This window comes from Oncorhynchus mykiss, chromosome 9 (assembly GCF_013265735.2).
Source record: "Oncorhynchus mykiss isolate Arlee chromosome 9, USDA_OmykA_1.1, whole genome shotgun sequence".
Classification (NCBI taxonomy): domain Eukaryota; kingdom Metazoa; phylum Chordata; class Actinopteri; order Salmoniformes; family Salmonidae; genus Oncorhynchus; species Oncorhynchus mykiss.
This window is the reverse complement of record NC_048573.1, coordinates 25,366,708-25,388,909: the sequence shown is the minus strand read 5'-3', so window position 1 is coordinate 25,388,909 and position 22,202 is coordinate 25,366,708. Positions and strand designations below refer to the sequence as shown.

The following is a 22,202-nucleotide window of genomic DNA, read 5'->3' as shown; positions in this document are numbered from 1 at the left end:
TTCAAAATATGTCTAAAGTTTAGAACTATCTATCAAGTTCAGATGTGTGGGGGGGCACATTTCATGAATATTTATGAGTCTCGACATAGAACCCGTCAGGGTCAGCCCTTACCGACACACAACATGGCGGACAAGTTCTCTAACCTCTGACCTGAAACAAGTATTAACCAACAACTTCAATGACAGTTACCATAATATTGCATTTTTTTTCATATTTGCCGTTTTCTCATAAAACAGCTCAGCTAGCTAGCAAAATGTTAATCGCGATGCTAGCTAGTAAACGTTAGCTAACGTCGGGAGCTCATTGGGACATATGCTTCAGGAACCAGCGGGTTAAATATGATTCCACCATGGGCACCACTACTGGCTACTAGTTAATTTTCAGATAAATATGCTCAACTCATAGTTACTTTATCCAGTGACCATTGTATTTAAGGCAAGAAAGGCATTTTACTGTACTTGTGAACGTGACATTAAAACTTTAAACTATACAGATAGTTACTGAATGAAATGTATCTGGCTAGCTAGCATGCTGGTTCATACTGGCCATGCAGTAGCCAACTAGTTTATCCACTGACCACTGCATTTAGGAGGATAGCTATATCATTTTTATTTTTTTATTTTTTTTATTTCACCTTTATTTAACCAGGTAGGCTAGTTGAGAACAAGTTCTCATTTGCAACTGCGACCTGGCCAAGATAAAGCATAGCAGTGTGAACAGACAACACAGAGTTACACATGGAGTAAACAATTAACAAGTCAATAACACAGTAGAAAAAAAAGAGTCTGTATACATTGTGTGCAAAAGGCATGAGGAGGTAGGCGAATAATTACAATTTTGCAGATTAACACTGGAGTGATAAATTATCAGGTACAGGTAGAGATATTGGTGTGCAAAAGAGCAGAAAAGTAAATAAATATAAACAGTATGGGGATGAGCTAGGTAAAATTGGGTGGGCTATTTACCGATAGACTATGTACAGCTGCAGCGATCGGTTAGCTGCTCAGATAGCAGATGTTTGAAGTTGGTGAAGGAGATAAAAGTCTCCAACTTCAGCGATTTTTGCAATTCGTTCCAGTCACAGGCAGCAGAGAACTGGAACGAAAGGCGGCCAAATGAGGTGTTGGCTTTAGGGATGATCAGTGAGATACACCTGCTGGAGCGAGTGCTACGGGTGGGTGTTGCCATCGTGACCAGTGAACTGAGATAAGGCGGAGCTTTACCTAGCATCGACTTGTAGATGACCTGGAGCCAGTGGGTCTGGCGACGAATATGTAGCGAGGGCCAGCCGACTAGCGCATACAGGTCGCAGTGGTGGGTGGTATAAGGTGCTTTAGTAACAAAACGGATGGCACTGTGATAAACTGCATCCAGTTTGCTGAGTAGAGTATTGGAAGCTATTTTGTAGATGACATCGCCGAAGTCGAGGATCGGTAGGATAGTCAGTTTTACAAGGGTAAGTTTGGCGGCGTGAGTGAAGGAGGCTTTGTTGCGGAATAGAAAGCCGACTCTAGATTTGATTTTAGATTGGAGATGTTTGATATGAGTCTGGAAGGAGAGTTTACAGTCTAGTCAGACACCTAGGTACTTATAGATGTCCACATATTCTAGGTCGGAACCATCCAGGGTGTTGATGCTAGTCGGGCGTGAGGGTGCAGGCAGCGAACGGTTGAAAAGCATGCATTTGGTTTTACTAGTGTTTAAGAGCAGTTGGAGGCCACGGAAGGAGTGTTGTAATGGCATTGAAGCTCGTTTGGAGGTTAGATAGCACAGTGTCCAAGGACGGGCCGGAAGTATACAGAATGGTGTCGTCTGCGGAGAGGTGGATCAGGGAATCGCCCGCAGCAAGAGCAACATCATTGATATATACAGAGAAAAGAGTCGGCCCGAGAATTGAACCCTGTCACACCCCCATAGAGACTGCCAGAGGACCGGACAACATGCCCTCCGATTTGACACACTGAACTCTGTCTGCAAAGTAGTTGGTGAACCAGGCAAGGCAGTCATTCGAAAAACCGAGGCTACTGAGTCTGCCGATAAGAATATGGTGGTTGACAGAGTCGAAAGCCTTGGCAAGGTCGATGAAGACGGCTGCACAGTACTGTCTTTTATCGATGGCGGTTATGATATCGTTTAGTACCTTGAGCGTGGCTGAGGTGCACCTGTGACTGGCTCGGAAACCAGATTGCACAGCGGAGAAGGTACGGTGGGATTCGAGATGGTCAGTGACCTGTTTGTTGACTTGGCTTTCGAAGACCTTAGATAGGCAGGGCAGGATGGATATAGGTCTGTAACAGTTTGGGTCCAGGGTGTCTCCCCCTTTGAAGAGGGGGATGACTGCGGCAGCTTTCCAGTCCTTGGGGATCTCAGATGATATGAAAGAGAGGTTGAACAGGCTGGTAATAGGGGTTGCGACAATGGCGGCGGATAGTTTCAGAAATAGAGGGTCCAGATTGTCACGCCCAGCTGATTTGTACGGGTCCAGTTTTTGCAGCTCTTTCAGAACATCTGCTATCTGGATTTGGTTAAAGGAGAACCTGGAGAGGCTTGGGCCAGTAGCTGCGGGGGGAGAAATGCTTGTTGAAGTTTTCGATAATCATGGATTTATCGGTGGTGACCGTGTTACCTAGCCTCAGTACAGTGGGCAGCTGGGAGGAGGTGCTCTTGTTCTCCATGGACTTTACAGTGTCCCAGAACTTTTTGGAGTTAGAGCTACAGGATGCAAATGTCTGCCTGAAGAAGCTGGCCTTTGCTTTCCTGACTGACTGCATCTATTGGTTCCTGACTTCCCTGAACAGTTGCATATCGCGGGGACTATTCGATGCTATTGCAGTCCTCCACAGGATGTTTTTGTGCTGGTCGAGGGCAGTCAGGTCTGGAGTGAACCAAGGGCTGAACCATCTGTTCTTAGTTCTGCATTTTTTGAACGGAGCATGCTTATCTTAAATGGTGAGGAAGTTACTTTTAAAGAATGACCAGGCATCCTCAACTGATGGGATGAGGTCAATATCCTTCCAGGATACCCGGGCCAGGTCGATTAGAAAGGCCTGCGCACAGAAGTGTTTTAGGGAGCGTTTGACAGTGATGAGGGGTGGTTTATTTGACTGCGGATCCGTAGCGGATACAGGCAATGAGGCAGTGATCGCTGAGATCCTGGTTGAAGACAGCGGAGGTGTATTTGGAGGGCCAGTTGGTCAGGATGACGTCTCTGAGGGTGCCCTTGTTAACAGATTTAGGGTTGTACCTGGTGGGTTCCTTGATGATTTGTGTGAGATTGAGGGCATCTAGCTTAGATTGTAGGACTGCCGGGGTGTTAAGCATATCCCAGTTTAGGTCACCTAACAGAACAAACTCTGAAGCTAGATGGGGGGCGATCAATTCACAAATGGTGTCCAGGGCACAGCTGGGAGCTGAGGGGGGTCGGTAGCAGGCGGCAACAGTGAAAGACTTATTTCTGGAGAGAGTAATTTTTAAAATGAGTAGTTCGAACTGTTTGGGTATGGACCTGGAAAGTATGGCATTACTTTGCAGGCTATCTCTGCAGTAGACTGCAACTCCTCCCCCTTTGGCAGTTCTATCTTGACGGAAAATGTTATAGTTGGGTATGGAAATCTCAGAATTTTTGGTGGCCTTCATGAGCCAAGATTCAGACACGGCAAGGACATCAGGGTTAGCAGAGTGTGCTAAAGCAGTGAGTAAAACAAACTTAGGGAGGAGGCTTCTGATGTTGACATACATGAAACCAAGGCTTTTTTGATCACAGAAGTCAACAAATGAGGGTGCCTGGGGACATGCAGGGCCTGGGTTTACCTCCACATCACCCGCGGAACAGAGGAGGAGTAGTATGAGGGTGCGGCTAAAGGCTATCAAAACTGGTCGCCTAGAGCGTTGGGGAACAGATTTCTGGGCATGGTAGAATATATTCAGGGCATAATGCGCAGACAGGGGTATGGTGGTGCGCGCTAGCCAAGGTTGCCAGGGGCACGGTGTAGCCTGCGACACATTGGTGCGGCTGGCTTCCGGGTTGGATGTGCGCTGTGTTAAGAAGCAGTACGGCTGGTTGGGTTGTGTATTGGAGGGGAGGACGCATGACATTCAGCCTTCGTCTCTCCCGAGCCCGTACGGGAGTTGTAGCAATGAGACAAGATAGTAGCTACTACAACAATTTGATACCACGAAATTGAGGAGAAAAAGGGGTAAAATTCAAAAAAATAAAAAATAAAAAAAAATTGGGTGATCACGCTGAAGCTGGGTTCCCAAATTTGTTTGGTCAGTACTACTGCGTTCAAGACAACTGAGAACTCTGAAAAAAACGAGGTCAAATCTTGACGTCCGTGATCTTCAGGAGCTCTAGAAAGATGCTTGAGTTTCCGACTTGGAATTCCGAGACCGTTCAAAAGGATTTTTCCCATTCAGAGCAACATTTTTTCCAATTTTTTCCCAGAGTTCCCAGTTGTCTTGAACGCACTGATGTCGGAAGTCAGAGATATCCGAGTTCCCAATTGTTTTGAACGCGGTATGACAGCACACACAGCTCTGTAGAGCATCTGTGTGACATCACGCACCCAAAAAGGCTCAACCAATCACCCAACATGTCGAGACTCATGAATATTCATAAAATTGACATTGCTTATGCCTGGCTCTGCTAGCTGAAGTTTGGAGAAGCGGAAATGTTGCTTGAATCTGAAAGTGCAGCAAGTGAAGGTTGTGAAAGTGAATGGAAAGCAGTGAAATCAAAAAATTGAACAAAACAAGCAAAAGATGTAGTGGAATAAAAGGGTTGGTCCAATACTGCACTTCTTCTTGGACTGCTTTCTTTTTCGCTTTTGTAACGGGTCGTCAAATGACCCATGGGAACTCCCCTTCACGCAATGTGATTGAGATGCTTAATATCAAAGAGGTTTACAGTCACACACCCTTAATGTACCCACGTGACCTGTCACTATAAAAGGCGGTGTGGTGTGACATACTGTCTTTTCTTCACTCTCACATTTGCGTTTTTCATTACAATATTGATATTAATCCCCTTTAGATGACTTTCTAATTGTTACGATTCTTCAATGACCTGAGGAGGTGCTGCGAGAAGTACATTTGATCTAATCTGCCTCTCTCTCGTTATTGTGCCTGCCCATACAGCTAACTTTTATTGCTTTTTGTTGTGCATTTTTCATCCTTGTGTTAGCAAACTAGATTTACCTCAGAAGTTAGCTCGTAGCTAGCTAGCTAAATTAGCCATACATAGCTTGTTGTAGCTGTTGTTGGCACTTGTTGACCTGCGGTGCCGTGCCAGTCCCCACATGACTGCCAAACCAGCCCGTTGATCCAGTATTACCAATCCCTCGCTTGGAGTTTTGCTGTGATCATGGAGCTCAGTGGTGCTGGAGGCTACCGGTTCTCTCTTGACCAAGTCCACCAACGCTAAGACTGACAGTTCACTCTTGGGAGTTTCGAACTCGGACCTTGATACATATTTAGACAGGAGTCTCAATTCTCTCGAAGCATCCAAAGCAGATACCGAGGCAATCGAAGCATACACCGAGACACATCGAGACAAAATCTGTTTTATTACCGTTTTCTTGGAATACACTTCTCTTGTGTGAAAATACGTTCTTTGCACAATGGTTCAGTGCTGTACACAGGATGTCATTCCACCCATGTCAAGTGTGAAAAACAACTCCCAGCCTCGGATGATGACAAACTTTGGGTAACAGGGTAGCAGCACTTGCATTTACTCTTAGAAATTCAAACCGAGAGCATTGAAATCTCGACTTGCGCACTTTGGGGGCAGAGCTGTGAGGCAGACACATTCTCATCAGATGTGTCTGTCTCACAGATCAATGATCATTCTAAACGCTCCCGGTTTAATGATGGGTCTCACTCCACTCATGGTCCACTGCCCATAAAATGCCATCACTGATCCTCGCATGGTAAAATGTTGACTCACTGAGGCACGCAAGGATATTAAGTCACTAGACAGTTGTATGGAAACCATTGAGTCTGCCCTTGAGCACATCCTGGCCAAGCTTCCCCTACCAGTACCAAACCCAACCCCTACCTCTGAACGGAGCGTGGTTTTTGAATCAGATGACACTGACGTACTGTCCACAAGAGCCTCCCACTCTTATGACACATGAGCACTGATGATGATTATAATGCTATGTATCACTGCCCCAGCATCATCCAGTCCCAGTGATGGTCGACCAGAAAATATCCTTGTCTGAAATCTTTAAGAGGGCAAGCAGAAACCTCAATGTGGAGAATGCTTCTCCTGCCATGGCATCCACATCCAAGTTTGATGAATTCAGTTCTTCAAAGACTGAGTGCATGAGCTCCAATGCACTTGGAGCACACCAAATGACAGAACCCCTGCCATGCCAAGCATGTGCACTTGCTTAGCTACACTTTATGGTGCAGGTGTAAATGGTTATGGCCATTTCCCCCGTATGGACAAATAATTTGCTTTTCTTGTTCTACCTACTCTCCATCACAGTTCAGACCAAGAGCTGCTTAACAAACGATGCAGGGTATCTGATTGCTTCCTACGCAGGACATATGACAGCACACTGTCAGCCGCTAGGCTTGGCAATTGAGCAGCAAGACTGCCCTTATATCAAAAGGAGATGCAGGTACGCCGCTCCGCAAACTACGATGCTGAGACCGTTAAATAACTGTCTACAGTTAGGCCTGCTCATCTAATGCCTAAACGGCAATGCTCAGATAGTTGGAAAATCATTGGCAACACAGTGAGTTGCACGGCGCCGCCTATGGTTTGCGCAGTCCAGGGTGTACCCATATCACCTGGCCAGACATTTGGCCCAGCAGCGGCCAAAGTCTAGAATGCATCAACCAGCAAACCATTACTCCTGTCCAAGGGCCCCAACTGGGATCCCAAGAAACCAGATTCAGAATCACGCTGCACCTGTCAGGAGTGGAGGAACAGACACTCTCAGTCCTACCGAAGAGGTGGAGCGCAGCATCACCAAAGAGGCAGAGGTGCACCATATGCAGGCCGCGTCCCCTCGGCACCACAGCACGCAGCGCCTCGGACTCTCTAGCGCAACCCCGTTTCCTCGAGCACCACCTTTCCAGCTGGAAAAGGTCAACTACGGTGTTATGCATTCTAACACAATGCTATGCACTACAATTTTGTCAGTGACCCCCACACTTCAGGGGTGTCTTGAAAACAACAGCTCACAACCCTGCTCAAAGCAAACACTCTGCTTAGAAATCTCCTTGCTCCTTGAGAAGCATGCAATCGAATAAGTAGAACCAATGCAGCCAAACTGCGGGTTCTACTCAATCAAAGTCCTACGTCCAATCTTGGACCTAAGGTGTCTGAATCATCATCTTTCAGCACTTCCCTTCAAAATGCTGCCAATCAAAACCATCCTTCAGTCAGTACAACCAGGCAATTGGTTCACCACAGTGGACCTGAAAGACACATGCTTTCTTATCAAAATTCTACTAGCACACAGAAAATACTTAAGATTTTCCTTCAAAAAACAATGTGCATAAGAGCAGCATTAGCTCCCCTTTGCCAAGCAGGAGTAAGGGTCCTGAACTACTTAGATGATTGGCATGGGTCAGAAAGCCAAGCTTTGGCATACACGTCCATGTTCTCACATCACCTCTCCGAGTTGGGACTAACAATGACCTTGGAAAAGAGTTCTCTGGACCCCACTCAGTGTGTGCACTTCCTGGGCTTGACACATTCGACACTCAAATCATGCAAGCTACACTCTGTCCAGAAAGAGTGGTATCATTGACAAATTGTCTTTCAACGTTCAAACTGAGAAAACAGGTGACAGTGCTAGTGAGTCAGAGGCTTCTAGGCCTCTTAGCTGCTGCAGTCCATGTTGTACCGTTGGGCTTGCTCCACATGCGGCCAATACAGTGCTGGTACAACAGACACAATCTATGTCCCAGAAGGGACAAACACGAAAAGGTAATGAGTTGCTGAAGTGCTAGGCACAACCATTGTATTGCTCTTCAAACTCCCAGATGAGTTCTCCTAGGCATAGTTCACAACCGGTGACTTTGACCACAGACGCCTCCATAAAGAGATGGGGAGCAGTCTTGAACCAGTCAGGGGTTCATGGTGTATGGTCAACAGCATGGACAACAGCTCACATCAACGTACTGGAGCTCAAGGCAGTTCACCTTGCACTCTAGCACTTCCTCCCAGTACTGAGAGGACAACATGTACTGATACTGAGACAACACAACCGTGGTTGCACACATCAACCGCCCGTGCGGACTGAGGTCAATGACACTGCACCAGGTAGCAGGGGAGATACTCCTTTGGACAAAGAGACACCTTTCATCCCTCAGAGCAAAACACCTGCAGGGGGTGTAGAATCAGGCGGCAGACTTTCTCTCTAGAGGAGGCCCTCTTCCTTGAGACTGGAGGATACAGTCCACAATAGTGGAGAGGATCTGGGCACGATTCAGAACGCTGATCTGTTCGCATCGCAAGACTCAACCCATTGTCCTATGTGTATCTCCATAAAGGCACCAGCAGGCCCAATCGGGGTCGTCGCCATGCTATATGTGTTTCTACCAATTCCCTTGCTCCCTCTGGTCTTGAGGAAGATCAGTCTTGAGAGTGCGCCAGTTCTACTTGTTGCTCCACATTGACCACAGCATCACTGGTTTTCAGACCTTGTACAGCTGACAACCTCTCAATCATAGGAAATCCCTATTCGAGCGGACCTCCTCTCAGAAGCGAACAGCAAGCTTTGGCACCCTAAACCCAGCATACTGAAGTTGTGAGTGTGGCCCCTGAACGTGACCACCTTATAGCTTCAGGGTTGCCGTCCTTGGTAATTGATACGAATCAGGCAGCCAGGGCATCCTCTATGCGAACGCTGGAGTCCTACTGTCTTCACTTGAGCTACAGTATGTGAGCTCTCAGTCAATACTGACTTTCTATTGACTACTGTTTAAGCCAAGGGTGTTGAAGAATTACATGTGCTTTCTACCCATCCTTCATGCTCCAGAAAATCCAGAAAATGGATCTAAGGCAGTGCTTCGGCCAAATCCAGCATTTTTACCTAAGGTGCTTTCATCATCACATGCTAACCAGCCCTTAATATTTCATTTCACCCGCCTCCCCACTCCTCACAGGAGAGTCGTGAGTTGCATACACTTTGCCCAGTTAGGGCACTGAGTGCCTATCTTCCTGCAACAAGAACTGTTCGTCAGAACAGCATTTTGTGTGTTATGGGGAGAACAGAGTGTAAACATTAAAGGTCTCCAGACCACGTGGTAGCACCGTCCACCAGGTGTATGGCCACTTCATGGCCCATGTTCAGAGGGGCCTCCATGGACTCTCTGTGTTGCTGCAAGTTGGGCAACACCCATAACTTTCATGAGGTACTACAGACTCAATGTTATGTCCACTCCATCAGTGGGGTCTGTGGTTCTGGCCATGGCATGCTCTCTCAACCCAGATAAGTGAGCATACTGTGAACCTTGTACATACTTACTTATCAACCATCAGTGAGATGGATGTTCTATACAGCGGCCTTCCACTCTTGGTGCTGTTGCACCCAATTGAAGCTTCATGTTGTATGTTCTAGCTTTCAGCTTGCTTGTGTATACGGTTGTATACCGCAGTTTAAAATCTGTGTTACCATTTTGGGTAATTATATTCTGTTGCATCCTGTGGTGGATACAAGGACGTCTCAGGGACTGATCTGGACTAAGTTAAATGGTGAGTTATCCCACTTTGTTGTCCGAACAACATCTTTGGTACATACTTTCCCACCCGTTACAAAAATGAAAGAGAACGTTGGGTTACGGATGTAACTTTGGTCCTCTGAGTAGAGTAACGGGTCGCCAAGCGTTCATGTCATTCCATCCCCTCTGTTGGGTTCAAGTGAAGTAATAGATATTGTCACAACACACCACCTTTTTATAGTGACACGTCACGTGGGTACAGTAAGGGTGTGGCATGATTTTAAACATCTTTGGTGTGAGGCATCTCAATCACATTGCGTGAACGGGAAGGAGTTCACATAGGTCGTTTGGTGACCCGTTACTCTACTCAGAGAACCAAGGTTACATCCGTAACCCAACATTTTTTTGACAAGAGGGTTAATTTGGGAGATCCTTTTTACTATTGAGGACTGTGAAGAGAGCAATGGGAAAGGTGGATTCAATCAAGGTGACTGGAAGTTTTTTAATTGAACCTTTATTTAACTAGGCAAGTCAGTTAAAGAACAAATTCTTATTTACAATGACGGCCTACCCCGACCAAACCCGGACGATGCTGGGACAATTGTGCGCCATCCTATGGGACTCCCAATCACGGCCGAATGTGATACAGCCTGGATTTGAACCAGTGACACCTCTTGCACTGAGATGCATTGCATTAGACCGCTGCAGGAGCCCAATTGGTTAATTGTGTAAATGAAGAACAGAAGAAGCGTGCACTGGATCTGGCCAAATTCCCTACGTCGGAAACAGACCTTCATTGATCTTCAGAGCAGGGCACCTGCTAAAGGAATTATATCTGGAGTCTCATTAGATATAAATGACGTGTGGGCTTACCTTATTCAGAAAATTCCAGGAGCGGTCAGTGCACATTGCCTGACCCGTATTGTGAAAAGGAGAAAAGCTTATCGATATCATTGTTGTTTGAGGGGACTCTGCACATGTGAAGCTTGGATATGTGAGGTATGCGGAGAGAGCAATTGTGCCCAAACCACTCAGTGGCCACATGTCAAATGTTTGCAGACGGGAGAAGTATGTTATTGAAGAATCTATGAAGGGAAAATGTTGCAACTGTGGTGGGGATCGTACTATGGACTTCCTTGAGTGCCCTGTTAGGGTGAAAGAGGTCAAGGTGGGATTCTTACACAAGGACACTCGAAGTCAACCTTAAACGATTCATTGTTTTTTGTCAGCACGCTGGAGAGGTTCCAACCAACTCAATGCACCATCGTACACATGTCAATCGGGAACTCTGCCTGGGCAGACCCAGCAGTTGTCTTATATATGGCAATACACAGACAAGTTATATTTGCATGATTTAGCATAATTAATTAATCATTACCGTTTTGTTCTATTCATGTGACCGACCAATACTGTTTCATAATATGTGACAGACCAACATCTCACGAGGCTTCTCCTCTCTAAGTGGAGACCTTGAAACCAATATATTGTTCGTTCTCAAAACAATGTCTGTGTGTATAGCCAAATTGCAGCTACTGACAGTTGATTTGTACAGTCAGCCACTTGCATGAACACAGAAATTGGTTTATAGAACAGCACATGAATAGAACATAGAAAATTGTAATAAGAAAAGCACAAACATTAAAATTTCCATTACAGTGTCAAGGATCTGCGTTGTACAGCAGATCTCCTATGTGGTGAAGAGTCGAAGGGGCAAGGGGCCATAGTGCTGAAGAAGATATGGCGGTGGATGCACCACAACCAGTTGCAAATATTTTTACGCCAATCAAGAAATCTGGATACACTCATTGTGAAGGTGGATTTTGTAGCATTTATAGTCAGAGTTATTATTTGTACTTCCAAAAAGTTTTTGTGGCTCCAAGACTTCCTGGCAGAAGCACTGCAAGGACTACTGTTGCCAGAAAATGTACCACCCTCACAGGATCCTTCTGACCCTGTGTGGTTTGTATGAATATTTTTACCCCTTTTTGGAGTCTTTGTTATCCACTTGCACAGTAGGTGGCGTAATGCACATCCAATTGTTGCAAACGCCATTATGCCAGAGAAGAAGATGCCTGGCTGGAGTGAGGCGCGCAAGGGACGATACATATTCTAGTCACTCTCGTCGATTTTGTTCGTGTTATGGAAAAACGTAAACTTCATCTAAGAAATATGTTACCTGAATGCCTTTGTCCTTTACAATGGATTCACCTGCTGCAGTTTTTTTCCGGTGACTTAGTGCGATAGTTTAAAAAACTAGTTGATTTCCAGGAATATTTATGCAATATAACTGCTGTGACGAAGAAATTAGCTAGTAACGTTAGCTAGCTAACCTTGCTTCTTGTTAGCTAGGTAACGGGCAGATAAGGAATTATTTCTGCAATTGTGGTTGGCTAGTCCGTACCTAGCCGGTTAAACAATCTAGAACTGGGGACCATAATCCAAAAAGTCAAGGAAAGTCGCTTGTCGAAGAGTTGTTGAGTCCTGCGTTCTCGGCAGGGGTGTCCCACACACAGTCAACAGTCAAGCCGGGAGAAAAACACCCCAGCTGCTAGCTACCTGGTAGCTACCACCACAACGGGCCTTGTTGCTGAGGCGACAATGCTTGAAATAATGTCTGAACACCAAGGTACGTTAAGTGTCAGTTCACATAGTAAATTGATCTAGAGTTCTTTTCTAGCTAGCGGACATTGTTGGTTTTGTTCAAGCCTCCCAGTAAAGCAACTGTTGGTTGTTCAATCACAATGTTAGTTGGTTAACGTTAGCTAACACGTCGCTATAGTTAACTAACATTAACTGTCAGTTAGCTAGATTTACTTAATCTGTATCAAAAAGTCAATTTAAGTTAGCTTGTAGAGTTTGATGATAAACGGTGCATTTTTATGCAGTAACGATAGATAGCGTAGCTAGTTAACGTTTGCTTAACCATGGCATTGATGTGGCTAATGTAAAATAACCGCTGGCAAGCTAACGGTAGTTAGCTAGCAAGCATAACGTTCCAACAAAATGGGGCATAATGATTTTTGCTTTGCTAACATGTCTTCAACAGTTGACTATCAGTGTTTGTTTGTTAGATTGTTACAGTAACTAGTTAGCTAGATGGTGCTAGTTTGCTAGCCAAGTTCAAAATTCGGGGTTGAGCCGGCTCCTCATGCCAGCTGCTAAAGCTGGCTCACAATGCATGGATGGCATGGTTCAAGTTTGTACGCTAACGTTATCCAACCTAGCCAGCTAGTTACGACTAAACATTTTCACTCCAAGCACCATGTAACAGTCTTGAATTTGTCTTTGCATCTCTATTGAAGTTATTGACCCGTTGTAAAAAATATAAAGACACCATTGTTGGCGGTAACGTTAGCTAGCTGGCTAACATCGTTACTGGCGAGCAGGGTAGGTATTCACTCGTTTAGGACAACTAGCTAACATCATTGTTAGCTAGCAAACTAAACAGTCAGTCAGTACCCTTGTCTGGTTAAGTTTTTCATTGCAATAGCGAGCTAACTAGTTGTTTGTTTATTCTCTCGATACATCTCTAGGCCGAACACAAATAGACAGTGGGGAGAATGAGGTTATTATAACCTGAAAATTGAATTGTACTTTGAAGTAATGTATACTTTTTTTTCATCCAAATGACAGTGTATAAAATGTAAACCGATTATAGCTAGTATCGTAGTTTTTTTTTCTTAAGTTTCTTGTTTTTTTTTATTATACAGATTCGTTATTGAAGTGCAAAACTGAGACTCTGGTAAGTAGACTTCCGGTGTGGTATTCAATTTCACCTCCCCCTTAACATGACCACTCTATTTGGTGATGCATGTACGAGTTATTAGCTTGATTCATGTATGTGTGGATCTCATTCATGTTTTGTTTTCTCTTTAGCCTCCAGAGAGGAGAAAGAGGACCGTCGAAGACTTTAACAAGTTCTGCAACTTTGTCTTGGCATATGCAGGCTATATCCCCAATCCTAAAGAGGTAGGTTAACTAGGCACATCAGGACATAAACCCCGTTTCAACTGGCACTTAAAATTAGAGGCAAATTGAAGATGACTCGAGAGAAACCCGGGCCAGCACAGCCCAGTTTTACAACTGGTGCCAGTTCGATTAGAATTGGGGCTGGTGACGCCATTACTATCAACCACCAGCTGATCACGAGTGGATGATTACACCACGTTTAGCTAGCTCGTCTGAGCTTGTTGCTGCTTGCTAGCACATTGTCAGGCGGTACTGCGATAGTCATACATTACACGAATTGCCACCATAGCTGAATCCTTAATTCATTTTTGCACTACACAATACACTTGTGACAAGTCAGTCTTCGAATGCTAGCTACATAACGCTGGCTAGCAAATCAGAGCTGAAACACGCTAGCAAGCAAGCTAACGTGAGCTAGCAAGAATTTTAGCTGGCCAGGTCGTATTGAAAGCAAACTATCAAACCCGTCGTCTGGTTTCCTTGGTTTGCTAGCCAATGTCATGGCTAACAAAGGTGGAATGTAGCTAGCTAGCTAACCTGCTGTGCTAGCGACGACGCTAACCGTTTAGCTAGCTAGCTAACGTTAGAAAGCTAAATGCATGTCTGAGTCTGTCTGGCAGGAGTATGTGGTAACGTAAGTTACAGCATGGTGGGGGCGAATTAAATTATTCAACATCTTGCTAGCTAGCACCATTAGCGAAGACGGCTAGCAATATGACATTTCTAATTTCTGAAGGATGTGAAAACTCCAGTCGAGCTAGCCAACCTAGGCAAGCCCAACCCGGTTGACTTCTGTGTAGGCTTGACACATGCCATTTTAAACAATTCTTTTTTTCTGATAACTAGTTAATTTAATCCACTGTGGAGTCCAGTTTCATAATATTACCATATGTCCCAGCTGCTTGCCGTAGTTTTGAAGAAATCGCGAAAAAACAGGCCTTATTTTATGACCTTTTTCACCCCGCCAGCTCCTATTAGTTCTATTGAGCACCAACTAGCCTTCCGAACGTTCTATTTCCAGTTTGTTTTACGTAACAATGCCTGCTTCCCTATTGTTGACAATGAGACCTGCCCACGTTGTTTGTAGTTAAAATGTAAACAAAAAACGGCTCATGGAACTCTGAGGTCCACCCAGTGTTTATTATAGGGAAATACAGGTATGTCTATTTTGTCAAATATCTCGCAATGTGTATATTTAGATTTTTTTCGAATTGGATACCATTTTAATCAGGATCAATCTCTTTCTAATTACATAAGGTTGGATATCGTACTCTGCTATCATCGATTGCCAGGCCAGAAATAGTCAAAAGCAGATTTTTTTTTGGGGGGGGGGGGGGGGGTGCATTGTTGAAACTACCACTACTCAAAATCCACATGGAAACTCAAGATAGGTAAAAATAAATAACTGACCACCCCCAGAACAGTCAACTACATTTTTGAATGTTGTATTTTGATATCAGAATCACCAAAACTGAAAGAGAAATGCATCACTGTTTTGTCAATCACTCATCGATTATCACGTTGAAATCAATTGCCCGGGGGGCTAGGGAAGGTTGCAGATACTGTTAACTAAAACAGCTCAAAAACTTAATGGAATCACTGGTTAGAGGACAATTTGTAGAAGACTGCTCGCTACATTTTAAAGTGTTGAATTTTTATTAAAGTTGGTCACTGACATGGTAAGTGTAACGCAACACTTTATGTTAATCACTTCCATCGATATCAAGCTGAAATCGTTAGAACGTGGCAAATGTTTGGTGTGCAGCGCTGTTTAAACTAACACTATTCAAAGGCCACACGGGAACTTAGATTTACCTAATACATGGTTGGTTAGATTAGAACTTGAAGGCATATACAGTTGAAGTCGGAAGTTTACATACACCTTAGCCAAATACATTTAAACTCAGTTTTTCAAATTCCTGATATTTAATGCTAGTATTAAAAAAAAAATATCCCTGTTTTTAAAACTATTAGGACCACCACTTTAGTGCCTTGTGAACACAATGCATGGTTTTATTCTGTACAGGCTTCCTTTTTACTGTCAATTATGTTAGTATTTTGGAGTAACTACAATGTTGTGGATTGTAGTGACTGGGTGTATTGATACACCATCCAAAATGTAATAACTTCACTACGTTTAAAAAAAACAATTCACTGCTCGACTGAGGGACCTTAAAATAATTTTGGGGTACAGAGATGAGGTAGTCATTAAAAAATCATGTTAAACCACTTGACCTTTTAAGCAAATGTTTACTCCTGAACTGATTTAGGCTTGCCAAAACGAAGGGGTTAAAATACGTATTGACTCAAGGTGTTTCAGCTTTCCATTTTTAATTTATTTGTATAAAAACAGATCTAAAATTGGTATAATGGGTTGTGTGTAGGCCACAGACAAAAAAAACAACATTTAATCAATTTTAAATTCAGGCTGTAATACAACAAAATGTGTGAATACTTTCTGAAAGCACATGTTTTATTCTTTAGTCTAAGATGTTGGGGAGGGGGATGCTAAGCTGACATAGGGAATTGTTTTAAGGTAATTATACTATGGATCATGGATGTTGAATTTTAGGACCCCTTTACGTATAAAAATGAAATTATTTGATAAAATATCTATTTTTGTATTTACTACTAAAGCACATAAAAACTCCCCCCAAAAATGACCCCCTTTTTCTCCCCTATTTCATGGTATCCAATTGGTAGTTAGTCTTGTCTCATCGCTGCGCCTCCCGTACGGACTCAGGAGAGGCAACTGTCGAGAGCCGTGCGTCCCCCGAAACACAACCCAGCCAAGCCTCACTTCTTGACACAACGCCCGCTTATCCCGGAAGCCAGCTGCTCCAATGTGTCAGAGGAAACAACACTGTACACCTGGCGACTGTGTCAGCGTGCATTGTGCCCGGACCGCTACAGGAGTCGCTAGAGCGTGATGGGGTAAGAACATCCCTGCCGGCCAAACCCTCCCCTGACCTGGATGACGCTGGGCCAATTGTGCGCTGTCTTATGGGTCTCTCGGTCGCGGCCGGCTGCGACAATCGGGACCGAACCAGGATCTCTAGTGGAACAGCTAACACTGCGATGCAGTGCCTTAGACCACTGCGCCACTCGGGAGGTCCAGCCCATAGAAAGTAATTGAATAACACATTCTTAAATAGCAAAAAGGACAGTAAAAAAAAAAGGAAACAAGGTTTTGATGTCTGTCCAAAATCTAGGAGATATTAAAAAAACAACGGAGAAAAAGAAGTCTTGACATTCGTAGAGCAAAATGGAGAATCTCCCCTTTCAACAGTGGGGTCCCATTTAGTTTGTAGCCCAAACGGTTCGGACGCTACCAAACAGAAGTTGGCGCATTGATGATATAATTCAGATGAGTCTCCTGATGCTTGTGGGGTCGCAGAGCAAAACTGAGATCACCTTCGTGTTCATGAGTCCCTTTTCCATAGTTGTCGTAATAGTTTGAACACTACAGACGTTTACACGAGCAGACCGATTAAAAAAAAATATATATATATATTTTTTAATTTATGTGTGTGGTTGTGATTATATAATTGTATTAATTTTTTTGGTGGATATCTCATGGTCTGACAAACACCACTCTGCTACCTTTAACCGCAGATGTGGAAGTGCGACACTGGCTGAAGAGGTGGATTGACTCATCCAATGCAAAAAACAATATCTAGCTTATACTGACTGATTTTGATGGATAATTTTATCTAACACAGATTGACGCACCGGTGTGTCAATCAACTCTAGGGGGTTAAGTAACATTTATAACCCGATGCATCAAGTATTGTTTGTCCTATACTGCTTTTTTTCCCTCATTGGTCTTTCTCTACATCTGTGGCTGTGTAGGAAGGTCCGTGGTCGCCAGCGTCCTCCAGCTCCCCACACAGCTCAGGGGCATCGGGGGAAAGTGGAAGCGGCGGCAGCTCTGGGGGGGCCAGCTGGGGAGACGGAGGCAATGACCTGCACACCATCCACACGTTTGTCCACAAGGCTCGTGCCAACAAGGGTAAGAGCATGCGCCACATGCACTCGGACAGCTCCCTGCTGGACAAGATGCGGCTGAAAGACTCTTTGTACGACAGCCAGGCTGCCAGCAAGGCAGAGCGCAAGAAGGACAAAAAGCTCAAAAAGTTGTCAATGGGTTCCGCCATTGGTGGTGCGGCTGACAGCGGGAGCAGTGGCGGTGAGAAGAGGGCCCGCATCAAGCGCAGCAAAAATCCCAAGCAGCCCAAAGCCCTCAAGAAGCTTAAGAGCTCGGCCACTCAAAGCGAGACAGACTCTGAGACCGGCCACGCCCACCCCGGGGAGCGCTCGGTCCAAGAGCACCTGACAGGGCACAGTGTCTCCTCCCCAGGAATGCAGGGGCTGGCCAAGATGCAGGCAGGGATGCAGGGGCTGGCCAAGATGCAGGCGGAGGAGTCCAACCGGGACGCAGAGATAAGTTCGAGCGAAGGTGAGACATGGATAGCCGACGAGGACATCATGGTGGAGTCAGGTAAGCGATTTCATACTGACCACGTTATGGACAAGAAAGCACAAATATTTTTGTTGCTGTAAATGTGTGTGCCCTGTCATTTCCACAAAAAAAGCCTGATCACTTCACTTCAGCTTTTCTAAGTGTATGGCTACTGTTTCCTGGCAATATGCTTTGCTGCTTGGCTTACAATGGATCGATATTAGTGCACTGACCTGTTCCCTGAGGTCTAAACCAGAGGCTCATACGAGGTTTGCTATTCTTGGGGATAAATAAGGGAAAATATGGTATTTTAATTTGAATCTGCTTGGTAACAATAGGTACTTTATTGCATTTGTTATAAGTCACTGAGGAATAATTAATGGGTCATAATTATGTTAATCTGCTGTTTCTATGTAGTTCCTCAGTAAACACCAAGTAATTAGGGGGGCCATAAATTAAAACCTCTGTAAACAAACAGTTGAAGAGCTTTTTCTTTTTGAAAACCTTTGCCCCTGTAAGGTGCCCACTGAACCCATCCCTGCTTGTCCCACTGAGGTGCCCCCTCTTACCTCTCTTCTCCCTCCTTCCCCGCCCAGGTGATGACTCTTGGGACTTGATCACCTGTTACTGCGGCAAGCCGTTTGCGGGGCGACCGATGATCGAGTGCAACCAGTGCGGAGTGTGGGTCCATCTGTCATGCGCCAAGATCAAGAAGTCCAACGTCCCTGACATCTTTTACTGCCACAAGTGCAGGGACACGCGACGGTCGGGGCCAAAGAAAGACCCCTAAAGATAGAGGGGTGAGAGGGACAAAATCCCTCTTATATCCCTTTTCAATCTACCCTTTTTTTCTGTGTACTATTACAACCAAGTTATTTTCTGCAATGCCAACAGCTGATTGTTAACCCTCATCTGGACGGCAACTGTATTGTTAGTTTTTTTTCTAGGTGTTTTTTTGACAATCACCATCCCCACTTATTCATGTAGGTTCTTTGTCACGTTCTGCCTCTGTGAAAACTGTACTAAAACAGGAAGACATTGGAAGGTGATCTTTTTATTATCTGTAACATACAAATAGACACACTTTTGCTCAGTAGTCTTACTAAATAGAGACTGGCTTCCTTTTTTTTTCTTCATTGAAATGCTAAGGCAACCATACAGAGATCCATTTCCTGGCTTTTACATTAAGGTCATAGCATAAGGTGCATGACAAGGTATAGATAATTATTTATTTAGGACATTTGATGGGTTGCTTTTCTGTCAACGTTCAAAGGAAAAAGCTAGTATTTTATAATGGTACATCCACTTTTGTCAGACCCTCTGTAACCAGTGTTCAATGCGACTGCCACACCATGGCAGAGGCACAACCCCCTTCATTATCTGAAAAGAAAACAAACATGTTTGTTTTTGTCCATAAGTTTCTCATTTTTAGGTCTAAAAAGGGTCTCTCTTTATTTTTTTGCTACTTTTTTCTTATGTAAGCTTTCAATTTTGGCATTTGTTTATTAGTTTCTGTCTATTACACTCAGTACCGCTTGCCACAGTGTTAAGCCCCTATAGGATTTCTCTCATCAGAGGTTTTCTGATTGAAACAATATCATATCAAAATTGAAATGTTCAATCTATTCCATAGAAATATGCACTAACTTGTGCTACAACAGTGCACTAAAACAAGCACAAGCCCAAACCAAACACCCCCTTTTTTTGTGGTTATTTCATTTGAAAGTTAATTGCTTTTGGCAATTGCTAATACACTAACTTTTAAACTAAGGGCTGTGCTGTAAAGTTTTTAGATCCAGCCCATAACCAGTAAATATATATTTTTTTAAAATACATTTTTTTTGTCAACTGGTGCAGTATAAGCTTTGAGGAGTGGGTCAACATCTGCTACATCACCACTTGATTACTTTGAGTTCCCTCTGCATGACAATGGAATACCATGACTACCCTTTGGTTGCGGTTTGACTTGGCGACAGACTTCAAATTCCTCCAATGCTTGTTCTGTGCTTTTTTTTGTTTTTATTCACATTTGTGCGTTCTTTTCATTAGAGACTTCTGGTTTGGGAGATTGATGTGATTGTTGTAAACTGTCGTGACGGAAAAAGTTGGAGCCACTTCACCTTGTAGAAGTGGCTTGAACATCTTTTTGCATGAATGGTTGTAAAATATATATTTTGTATTTCTTTCATGTTATCATTATTTTTGTTTAAAAGTTCAGAAAACGCTAGTTGAGATTTGCTTCCAAATCAGAGAACATACAAATCCCTCACCCTCATAATTCTCATTCGTGAAACAAAGTAGACTGTTTGTATTGTACAGAAAAGTAATTTGATATCACCAGTGTCGTGGCAGGTCCTTTTATGTTGGTTGGTTTTACCTTGCTTTTTTTGTTGGTGGAAGAGTCATGTTTAGTCCCCAAAAAGCAAATGCACTCTGTCCACCACCCTTCCCTTCGATTCTCTGTATATACCCTGTTCTTCGATAACTGTACATATTTGAAAGTGAAAAGAGAGGAAAAGAAAGCCTAGCAGATGTTATATTTTCGGCCTCTGGTATTGTTTTTCTTTAACTGTAGCTTGAAAAATAAAATCTTTTTTGGGGATCACCTGTTCTCTTGTTTTTCCCCAATATATGTGACTTCGGTAAATATAAGGAATGCATTTTATTGATGTTAGGCACACATGTTTGTCGTTGTACATACACAACCACTAGAGGGTGTTCAGTCCCTAACATCTAAGCAGGTTAAATATCTTAAATATAAATAAATATTAACATGCTTTCAAACCTATTTGTGGGAATTCATCTTTACAAAACAACCAACTAACAGTCACAATGAATTCTGATTGGAACTGTAAAGTCAGCATTGGATGAGTGGAGATAATTCAGTAAAATATTCCCAGTAGTCTTTTGGTTCATCCTGCAACACATGGATACAAATAAGCCAGTTCACCAGTAAAGGATGGTCAGTCCTCCCTGTTCTGTATTCTCACCTTTCTGCTCTGCTGGTTGGATGTAAGGGTGCTTCCAATAGAATCCAGAGGAATTGTTGCCTTCTTCCTGGAGTGATGGACAAATCAAAGAGAAAGATATTAAATCATTCAGACTGGACTTGTTTGGTGGCTAAAGTGATGTACATTTCACAGCACTGCAATATTGTTACACTTACATCAGTGGCTACTCCTGGTCTCAATGTTACATTATCGCCCACTCCTCGATTGTCTCTCTTGTCCTTGGGTTTGCCGTGATGATGGGTGGAGATATGTTCCATGGGGTCAGGGATGTGTTACCGAGGGGCGTTGAAGGTGGCAGACTTGGAACGGCATTCTTCCCAGTCCCGGGGTTGTCTCCCAGTGGGGAAAGGAAGGTGAGGTCAGAGAGCTCAGACAGGTGTGGACCAAGAACTCTTGGTCCAGCCAATTCACATCCTGAGGAGACCGGGAGGACATGTTCAATCGACCGACCGACCGACCGACCGACCGACCGTCTGTCTATGTGTGTGTGTGGTTGACCCGTGCTCGACTCAGATCAACTCTTCCACCCAAATGTCTGTGTTTTACTGTAAGTGTGTGTCCAGCATGACTTCCCCATGCTTCCCCACCCCCCGTCTGCTGCTCTATAAGTATCCAGCATGACAGTGTGTGCCAAATTTAGACCAAGAGCTGATATATTACAGAGCATGCATGTCTCTGCTCTCAATATCACTGATAATGACAAGCAAGATGAGTCAACGTGAGACAAAGTATTACTGGACATTATTATTATACACAATAACTAATATGTTCTAGGTAATAGGCCAACTACAGTATTTGGGCTACATACAGTGGCTTCGGAATGTATTCAGACCCCTTGACTTTTTCCACATTTTGTTACGTTACAGCCTTATTGTTTCCATTGATCATCCTTGAGATGTTCCTACAACTTGATTGAAGTCCACCTGTGGTAGATCCAATTGATTTGACATGATTTGGAAAGGCACATGCCTGTCTATGTAAGGTTCCACAGTTGACAGTGCATGTCAGAGCAAAAACCTTCCAGAAGTACAACCATCTCTGCAGCACACCTCCAATCAGGCCTTTATGGTAGAGTGGC

General features: G+C 44.0%; 1 protein-coding gene and 1 long non-coding RNA gene across 2 annotated transcripts; one reads left to right on the top strand and one right to left on the bottom strand.

Annotated features, from left to right (window-relative positions):
• The first annotated feature begins 11,723 nt into the window (after positions 1–11,723).
• On the top strand, positions 11,724–20,718 carry LOC110531813 (PHD finger protein 23B). Its single transcript, XM_021615247.2, has 5 exons — positions 11,724–12,308; positions 13,393–13,424; positions 13,559–13,651; positions 17,504–18,152; positions 18,710–20,718. The coding sequence occupies exons 1-5, from the start codon at positions 12,281–12,283 to the stop codon at positions 18,901–18,903; spliced, it is 996 nt and encodes a 331-aa protein (XP_021470922.1). The 5' UTR covers positions 11,724–12,280; the 3' UTR covers positions 18,904–20,718.
• LOC110531816 lies at positions 19,246–21,545 on the bottom strand. Its single transcript, XR_002474762.2, has 2 exons — positions 21,280–21,545; positions 19,246–21,170 (listed from the first exon to the last, which is right to left on the bottom strand). It is a non-coding gene; the product is annotated as an uncharacterized LOC110531816 (long non-coding RNA).
• Positions 21,546–22,202: the final 657 nt, after the last annotated feature.